Source organism: Cornus florida, unplaced genomic scaffold (assembly GCF_030987335.1).
Source record: "Cornus florida cultivar Cherokee Brave unplaced genomic scaffold, ASM3098733v1 CherokeeBrave_3.0.0_Hap2_Chr10, whole genome shotgun sequence".
NCBI lineage: Eukaryota > Viridiplantae > Streptophyta > Magnoliopsida > Cornales > Cornaceae > Cornus > Cornus florida.
This window is the reverse complement of record NW_026775580.1, coordinates 97,779,043-97,788,137: the sequence shown is the minus strand read 5'-3', so window position 1 is coordinate 97,788,137 and position 9,095 is coordinate 97,779,043. Positions and strand designations below refer to the sequence as shown.

At 36.0% G+C, this 9,095-nt stretch overlaps 1 protein-coding gene across 1 annotated transcript; it reads right to left on the bottom strand.

Moving 5' to 3' along the window:
* Positions 1-6,437: 6,437 nt before the first annotated feature.
* Positions 6,438-8,232, bottom strand: LOC132276178 (NAC domain-containing protein 83-like). The gene is made up of 3 exons (XM_059777494.1): positions 7,775-8,232; positions 7,250-7,572; positions 6,438-6,960 (listed from the first exon to the last, which is right to left on the bottom strand). The coding sequence occupies exons 1-3, from the start codon at positions 7,953-7,955 to the stop codon at positions 6,652-6,654; spliced, it is 813 nt and encodes a 270-aa protein (XP_059633477.1). The 5' UTR covers positions 7,956-8,232; the 3' UTR covers positions 6,438-6,651.
* Positions 8,233-9,095: the final 863 nt, after the last annotated feature.

Below are 9,095 nucleotides of genomic sequence, written 5' to 3'. Positions count from 1 at the left end.
TGTGCATAGCAGAACAAATAACTAGCAGTAATGATAAGATCAAATACTTGACACAAATATAATTGAAACAGAATATAGCATCATATGACAATTTATAATTACTAAACTATAATTAAAATAAATTAAAAAAAAAAAAAATTAAACACAATGTAACAAATTCAATTATGTGTGTAACAAATAAGATAATTATACAACCAACAAACACAACAAGATTGTCTTGGCAAATATTAACGATTATATAACAAATCAGATTATTCTGCCCAATTTAAAATCAAATAAGAACAGGCTAACTTGAAGATTATTCAGCAAATAAGAAAACTATACAGACAAAATCAAACACATACAATAAACCTAGCATAATAGATTAAATAACATATCAGATTCGATTAACACACACACACACACACACACACACACACACACACACACACACACACACAAGGCTGACCAAAACTACATGGATTATAGTGATAAAAAATATCTTAAGAACCTAGATATTGTGGATGACTCGACTTACAATGAATTCATGTTTCCGACCCCTTTCGATTGGAACCAAGGCAACAATGGATGATAATTATGACAACTTTTGAGGTTGCATCCCAACTCTGTCTATTGAAAAGGGAATAGCTAAAATTTCATGCCTGCGTATGAAATGCAATTATATTCTTAGTCTGTACTCTGTACTATCGGATAAAAGTCGATAGGGTATTGCTTCTTCAGCTCGGTCTCCACATTACAAAGTGTCTAAATTGTCACTCATCCATAGAACTTAAATGAGAAAAATAAGGTATGCTCAGTCAAAATATGGAACTTCAAGTTCATAAAAAGTCAATAACAACACCTCTCTTTTTCATGCCTGTGGAACTTCAATTTCATACCTCTCCCGTCTTCCTTCTCTACACCTCTCTTTTTCTCTGCTAGCCATTCCTTGCTTCTCCTTTCCACAGGTTCCACATTTTTCTCTCTTTCTACATGTAGTATGAAATTTCTTTCAGTAATCATGAAAATAAGAAAGATGAAAGAAAGAAAGGCTTCAACAAAGGTTTCCATGTTTTACACTGTTGAAGCAACACTTTCCCCCCCACCGCTGAATATCCACCTGCTTTAAGTGGGTTGGCATAGGAACTATCTTAAGCCTGTTTAAGCAAGTACATGAGGCTCATGCCATTCGAGGTGGCCCAGCCCACATGCATTCTGCTTCCACCAATTCCTCGTCACCTCTTTCAAGGTAATTTTGAGGAGATTGGAAAATATAATCTTATGAAACAACAGAGTTCTTGCTGTTGGCTGGTTGGCAGGCATGTGGTAGCTATGGTCAGCCACCTATTTTTGTAGGATGCTTTTTCTTTAATTTAATACTGGTGGAAAATATTATTATAGGAACCCTTAAATTACTCCTTGATAGAATATTTGATATGAGAATATCATAGGAGAGATTTTAGCCTGTGATAGAATATTTAATTGGAGTGATTTATGGGATTGATTTTATGAATCCTCCATTAATGCATTTTCCATATTTATCGCTTTGTTCTTTCACCTATAAATAGAGGTGTTCATTGTAAATAATCTCAAAAGAGAGTATAATAAAGATATGTAGCCCTTTGGGCTTTGTGTTTGTGTTCTTCATGTTTTAGTTTCTCTCTTCAACTTTTTATATCTTTCAACAAATACCTCCCAACTAATTTAATTATAGTGTGTGTTCCCTTTGCATACATCTATCAACTTGATTAGTGATGACTTTCTTGTGTGGTTAATATGCAGTTCAGTCTGATTATCTAGTTCACCATCAATCAGTATCTGTCAATGAATGAAAAATGTGTCCATATCCTACAAAGTTACGTGCAGTGATTTATTATTCTTCTTTTGTTAACATTATTCTTCTTCTATTAACTTATAAAGGTGGCTGTTGTTTGACTCATGAATCTTAATATCCAGTAAGTAATGAATTTTCAATTTTCAAGATCAGCATATGTGCATGTACAAGTGAATCTGTTTTCCTCTTGATGTATAGGGCTTAGACAAAAATGATACCCATAAGCTCCAAATTGGTTTACACTTATTTTACTTTTACTTAATGACTTCTTAAATCTTTCTAAAATTCTAATTGTCCATCGAAAATGTCAAATCGCTTAAGTTCTGGGAATTGTCTGTCTTCCTTGTAGAATGAGGCTGTCTTGAAGGCATGTGCTGAACCACCACCGTCAAAAGCTTCACAGGCTGGTGCTGAAGGAAATGGGGAGGAAAGGAAGAGCAGTTAAGATTAGCTAAGAATGACTAAGAACACAAAAATCCTAAAGGGAGTACTGTGATCTTGCCTTGATTCTTAATTGCGAAATCCCATTCATGCCTCTTTGATTTCAATTTTTAAAAGAGCCAGAAATCATAACTGACCACCATACTGTTCCTTATATCATAAAATCTATGGGAAGTGTTGATGTGCATCTATGTTTAGTGAGGAATATTGTAGCAGCTGTCGTTATTGGATCTTATGTCTTCTTCGCAAGCCTTACCGAATTGAATAGCTAGTGAGAATATTCTAATCCTTGCTCATTATGATGTATGACTAAAGCCTCATGATCACCCTTTTTTATGGCTGTGTGTTGGCACTAGAGTTCAACTTTTTTAGCATCTCCTGTTCTTTAAAATGAGCTTGAGTGAGAATATGCAATATCCTTGCTAAATATCATACAAAAAAATGTTTAAAAGTTGATAACCAAAGAAAACATGCTTTGGAATGGGGGGAACACAATTGAAAATACCCTCCATCTTTTATTTCCAAAATTCAAGTATTTCCTTTGGCCACTTGACACTGAAAGAATTTTGCAGGACTTGAACCAAAAAAAAAAAAAGAGGGGGAGATTTTTTATTATTTTTTTTATAAGTAAACGTGATGTAAATTTAAGGACATTGATTGTGTGCGACATATGAAGTCTGGATTAGTATAAAGTTTGCTCAATGGTATTTTGGAGTCAAACAGGTTCCTTTCTTGGTGGGGAAGGTTGCTGAATTCTTAGGGTTCAATACGAGAATATTTTGTTCTTCCAAATACAACTATAGGTAGGATGATATTGGCTCTTCTGATAAGATGATGACGTCCATTTTAGTTTGAAGATAAACAATGTTGGACAGGTTCATAGACTTGAAAACCACCAAAAGATAATCAAAACACTGATCTTGACACTGAAGAAACTAAAACAAATATGTAAATCCCCTTCTATAAATGTCACTATAAAGTACAAAACCATAGAGCTTAAGGAGATCCTTCTGTCCAGTCTCCGCTTGTGCACCCAACATTTAATGTGCATGTGTTAGACAAAATTGTTGAATTTACAGCTTGAAGATTCAATGTTTTTGTCATATTAGTAGAGCTTTCAGTGTTCCTTGCCTTGCTGCATTTGTTGTGCTTAGCCATTAAAGGATATCTGTGGTTGCACAGAAAATGTGTCTAGACACTACGTTTCATAATAATGCAGGTTGTTGCGGTCCCATTTGCCAATCTATCAATGAGCTCAGCAATCAATTGCTTCAATTCCTGGAGCAACCTCTTGTTTAAGCAACAGCCTAAGCAATTTATTTCCCGTCAACGGTTGCCGCAGCTCACCGGCTAAACAGGTTTTTTTGTCATTTTACATTTTTAGGGGTAAATTTATTGATTCAGACCATCAATGTGAAATTATTTCTAGATTCAATGCTTGTGATAAAATTTTGGATGATCTTATAGATTGATTGGGCACATGCGATGGTTGGTGTGGGAGGAAGTTTGAGAAGTCCTCAGGGTCCCACTACATTTATATTTTCTTGGGGTGGAATTATATTTGATCAGACTATTATTTGAATGTAGTTAGAAAATTGAAGGTGTCATTGTTGCAGGGATACTAAGCAACCCCTTATTAATCTTGTCCAATCAAACAGCACATGAGTGGTTGGTTTTTGAACTGGTCAATATACATAATTGTGAAACACATTCACATTCACATTCATCAGTGTCTGCTAAATAAAGTTTTCATATTGTCAAAAATGGCCCTCCTATTCCCAAACGACATAGGTGACCTTGTACGATTCAAGGACTTGTGGGGTTCATTGACCCAATCAGGTTTGGCTATAAGAGTTGTATCCCAGTGAGTGACTGTGTGTGGTCTACCATGACGGGCTGCCCACGTTATTGACAATATAGAGCCCCAAGTCAGCAATCCTCATCTCTCTCTCTCTCTCTCTCTCTCTCTCTAGATGAAAAAGAAACGCATGTGCCGAAAGGGTGACGTGAAAAACTCCAACAGCTTTAGATGCTTCTGAGAAGCCAAGGAGCAGATCTTAGTCTAGCGGGTTGCCTAGATCAGTAAGAAAGCCAATGATGGAGACAAGTTGATAACACTTCTAAAAAAAATTGAAACCATGTAGTAATTTTTTGTTGTTTGTATAGGGTTTGTAAACAGTAAAAATTTATTTATGAAGAGATCGGATGGTTTGTATAGAGTCGATTGTATTGGTTTGTACATATATTCGAAACGAAGAAAGAACTCTTCTAATCTGGTGTACGTTATGCGAGAGTCAAAGAGTTTGTCTTCTTCCGGAGGAGTACAACATGCTCAAGTTTACGATTTGCTCCAAAGGACCATTACTTGTTGGGTCATTCGTGTAGGTTCTTAAAAATACCAAAATAGGAAAAAAAAAATAATAATAATAAATAGCATTAGCCTAATATATACTATAGTGGAATTAAATACTTTAATCAAGCGTTGTTATATGCCGTCCTCTGTCCAACCTGGTTCCACTTGGCATTCCCGTAGAGGGTTGTAGCCCACCTTTTAGCCGTAGCAGCTTCACCTCTTACCATAATGTCAAATAGAAACCGCCGGAAAATAATATCATATCATATGTTTTGGATGGTTATGATCACACAATAAGTAGTTGTTGGCTTACATTCTACTATTATAATAAGATTGATGCTATCCAGTGGGTTTCAATCATGTATATGTGAGCGTTCGGCTCAGACAAATTGGAATGTTTATCTTTATAATAAGATGGATGAGTCAACCATGTTAGACGATTACTCATTTGATAAAGGAAATATATTTTTTTTGAAAAATTAATTTTTAATTTTTACCCGGAATAAAATGTCGAGTAGCGTTTACTAATTTTCAATTTCTTAAAATTCTATCAATTTCTATGGAATCTCACGAACGTGTATGTGTGTGTGTATATATATATATGTTTTTTTAATTATGATGAATGAGTCAATCATACTTATAAACGATCACCTGTTTGACAAGGGTAAGACAATTAAGAGATGGTTCCTTTTGAAAATAGGATGTGAAACGAAAAATTATTTCACTCCAAATAAAATATCGAGTAAAGTCTACTAATTTTCAAAATTTTATAAAATTCTACCAATTTTCTATTGAATCTCAACTTGTCAATGTGAAACAAAGAAGATACCTTAATCTCCTTATTACGCAACACAATCACTTTTAGAAATGTTCAGGTCAAAATTAGGGTAGTTGGAAAATGGTAGGAGAATCTCTCTGCTCACTCTGCTATATGTTGTCCAACAACTTAAACAAGGTTATGCCCACAAGGAATCTATGACTTTTATCATCGTATAATCAAAAAAGCTTAAATCAAAAGTTGTCTTCCTTGCACAAGAATATATGTCATATTGTTATTCGAGTCTCTCTACCTGCACCAACAAGTTTTGTAGATTCAAATTTTTAGTTAATTCTGTTTGTTTTGAGGATAATAACTCAATTTCCTAGAATTTATGCGCACAATGTCTTAGTTTCAAACAAGCCTTACTCATGTTATTGTTAAAAGAGTAGTGATACAAGGGGCAACACCCGACCCGAATCAGGATCACTCCTGTTGTGGGATCTCGTATTTGTGTCTTGTATAGTTATATTATTATTTTTGTTACGTTGGCACGGGATGTCTTTTGGCATAAGAGAGGATCCTGATTCCACCCGACTCACCCATTGTGTTGGCACGGGATATCTTATGGCATAAGAGAGGATCTTGATTTCACCCGACTCACCCATTGTATGAGGGGTCATTATTGCGTCACCCATTGTATGAGGGGTCAGTATTGCGTCACCCATTTAAGCATTTTCTTTTTTAAAATTATACCAAGGGAACCTACTTATCAAAAAAAATTATACCAAGGGAACCTCATGCGAAGGTCAGAAGGTGATCTTGCAAGGATCATATTCTTATTCTTATTCTTATTCTTCCCAAAATGGATTCTCTTTGTGACAAAGTTCTCACAAGTTCTATACTTGCAAGTATATATGCTACTTAGCCTACTTACTATCTTTTCCCTCCTCTTTCCATTCCTTTTTCCCTCGTTTGATTCTATTCCTTGAAAATCAACCACTTTTTGTTAAAGAAAAAAGCTTTGCATGATGAGCAGAACAATGCTGAATCATAAACATTTTTGGGATAGATTTAGATGCAAAAAAGAGAAGATTATCACTAATTCTGAATTATGGGATTGAATACAGAGTACCATCTATCAACATCAAATTTTCTCTCCACAATACTGGAAACAGAAAGAGACGTGAAACTGAGTTACCAAACATTAATAAACTTCTAAGATGGTTATTCTGATGGAATATTGGAAGCTCGATTACTCATTCAGAAACTGCTTACTTCAAGTATTTAAGGCCAAGGTTTTCTTCTAAAAGGGGAGAAACTATTGCAACTACTGCTTTCTTCATGATCATTTGATTCATGAGAAGAGACCTCTGTGATCCCACTCGAACCCGAAGACGACGACGAAGCAGGGGCTAGGTTTAAATCAGTCCTGCCCTTGGCCATGAAATCATAGAAAGCAGGCCTAGCTTTCTCAACACTCCCAACTCTGTTACCATTGCAGGTCTGTGTAATGGTCTCTCCGTCATTTCTAGTACTTCTTCTTTTCAAAAATATTCGGCAAAGAACCCAATTCTCCAATTGCACCCTAGAGCTCTGTAGCACATTAAGTACAAGAATTACTAACAACAAATCAAAGAAACAATAGCAAGTTTGTTTCTACATTAGAGTGCCACTCAGTAAAAATGGGCTAGTCTAGTGTAAGAGGATCCCGCATTACGGGGGTCTGAGGAGGAGGGTCGGATGTAAACAAGCTAACCTTTAGGTTGTTTCCAATTTTGAAACCGTGACTTTTAGGTCACAATACAACTTTTAGGCATATTCAGTAATTTTTCATTAGGGTAAGGATAAATGTAATAAAGGTATAATATGAGTGAATTCTCACCATGGCCGTGTCCTTTTTTTGTGAGGCAGCGTTGGCTGTGGTTTGGGGACTTTGTGAGGCAGCGTTGGCTGTGGTTTGGGAACCGGCAAGGCGGTACTCGTGCATGATCCAATCAGTTCTAGTGCCATGAGGGGGCTTTCCTCTGTAAAAAACCAGAGTTTTTTTGGTCCCCACAACTCTGCTATGGCTACTAGAAGCTACAATTTGCTTGTCTGTTCCGGTGGCCTTCCAGTAACCGGAAAAAGTGGCTCGGTTTGATCGGTTCCCATTCGGGTATTTGGCTTCCCTGGTGCTGAAAAAGTACCTCTCTTGCTCCGAATCACCTATAAAAGTTTCATAGAGTTTTGTCACTTGAAGTCGAAGAACATTTGGTTCTAAAAGGAGCTATATATTGTTCAATGTGAGCTATATATATGAATAGCATCTTGGTAGTCACATGGAAAATTATATAGTTATACTACGATGACGACGAATGACAATCAATCTGGATATGCCTTGTTATGGCAAGTAGTAGTACTAACTAACCTGGCAAATCCCAAGGATCAGGCTTGAAAACATCGAGCTCCGGGATGATTGAGGCGGGCAGGGGGCACGAGAAGGCCTTGCGTTTCAAGTACTGAACAACGAGCTCTTCGTCGGTGGGGTGGAAGCGGAAGCCAGGAGGTAATCTAAGAACACCATTCTTGACAAAGTTGAGCTTTTCCATTCCAGAAGAAACACCTCACACACTTGAAGTAAAAAAGTCCCAACACTTCAATTCAAATTGAAACCCAAAACCCAACTGAGCTCGAGTTTCTTGGGACTTATGTAGAGCTCTTAGAGATAACCCATCAAAGTGGAGTATAGATGTACATATAACAAGAAAGGGGAAGGAGAAGAAAAGGAAGACACACAAGGAAAAGGTGAAGGGTGGGTATGTGAGTGGGAAAAGTGAGGGTTCTTTATAGACGAGAGGGGGAGAGAGAGGGGGAAATGGAATAAGGTCGAACTGTTTTGCGTAAACCAGACTCAATCTCCTTTGCAAAATGCTTAGGGGCACCAAAAGTTTCTTTTTTCGGTCAAATTAAAGGTTGATTTAATCTGTAATTACCTCGATAATTCAATGAATTAATATTTTATAATTTGAATGAAAATAAATAAATAAATAACATTAATTAGGAAAAAAAAAAAAAGCCGGTGATGTTAATTAAAAGACACTAAAGAGAAAAAATAAATAAATAAATAAATAAATCATTATTTTATTTTGTTAAAAAACCGAAATGGAAATTCACCCATTTTTAAAAGATACTATAAAATAAAAAAAAGAACAAAAGCCAACTTCGACCTTTGTGCATGTGAATAACTGTAGCTGTTAAAAGATCTTTTGAACATTTTACTCTTTCATATAAAAATGAGATTTCTCTCTCTTTCAGATTGAAATTTAAAATTACATGATTCTCCTTTACATGAAGTTGAAAGGTCAAGCTTGAAAGATAGAAAGCATCAAGTGAGTAGTAATTGTTGGACGGTGGAAGAGGTAAATTGGTCTATTTGTGTAAATCTGATTTTCATACAAGGGACCACAGGAAGTTCTGGTTTTGAAGTTGTATGTGACCTAGACCTGGTAAAGGTGAAGTGGCCTCATGTCACGCTTACTGAAGGAGCTCCTTATCATATGGTGAAGTTAAAGTACTAAAGTACCCATGTATTTATGAGTTATATGGTACAGTTGGATGCTTGCAAGAGAGAGACAAGAGTAGGGTGGTTGGTTGGTTAATTATAGCTCAAACACAATGCCTTCACCGCTTATGGCAATACTGTGTGAAACTACAAACTGTAAGATTAATTTGGTAAAAAAAAACCATGT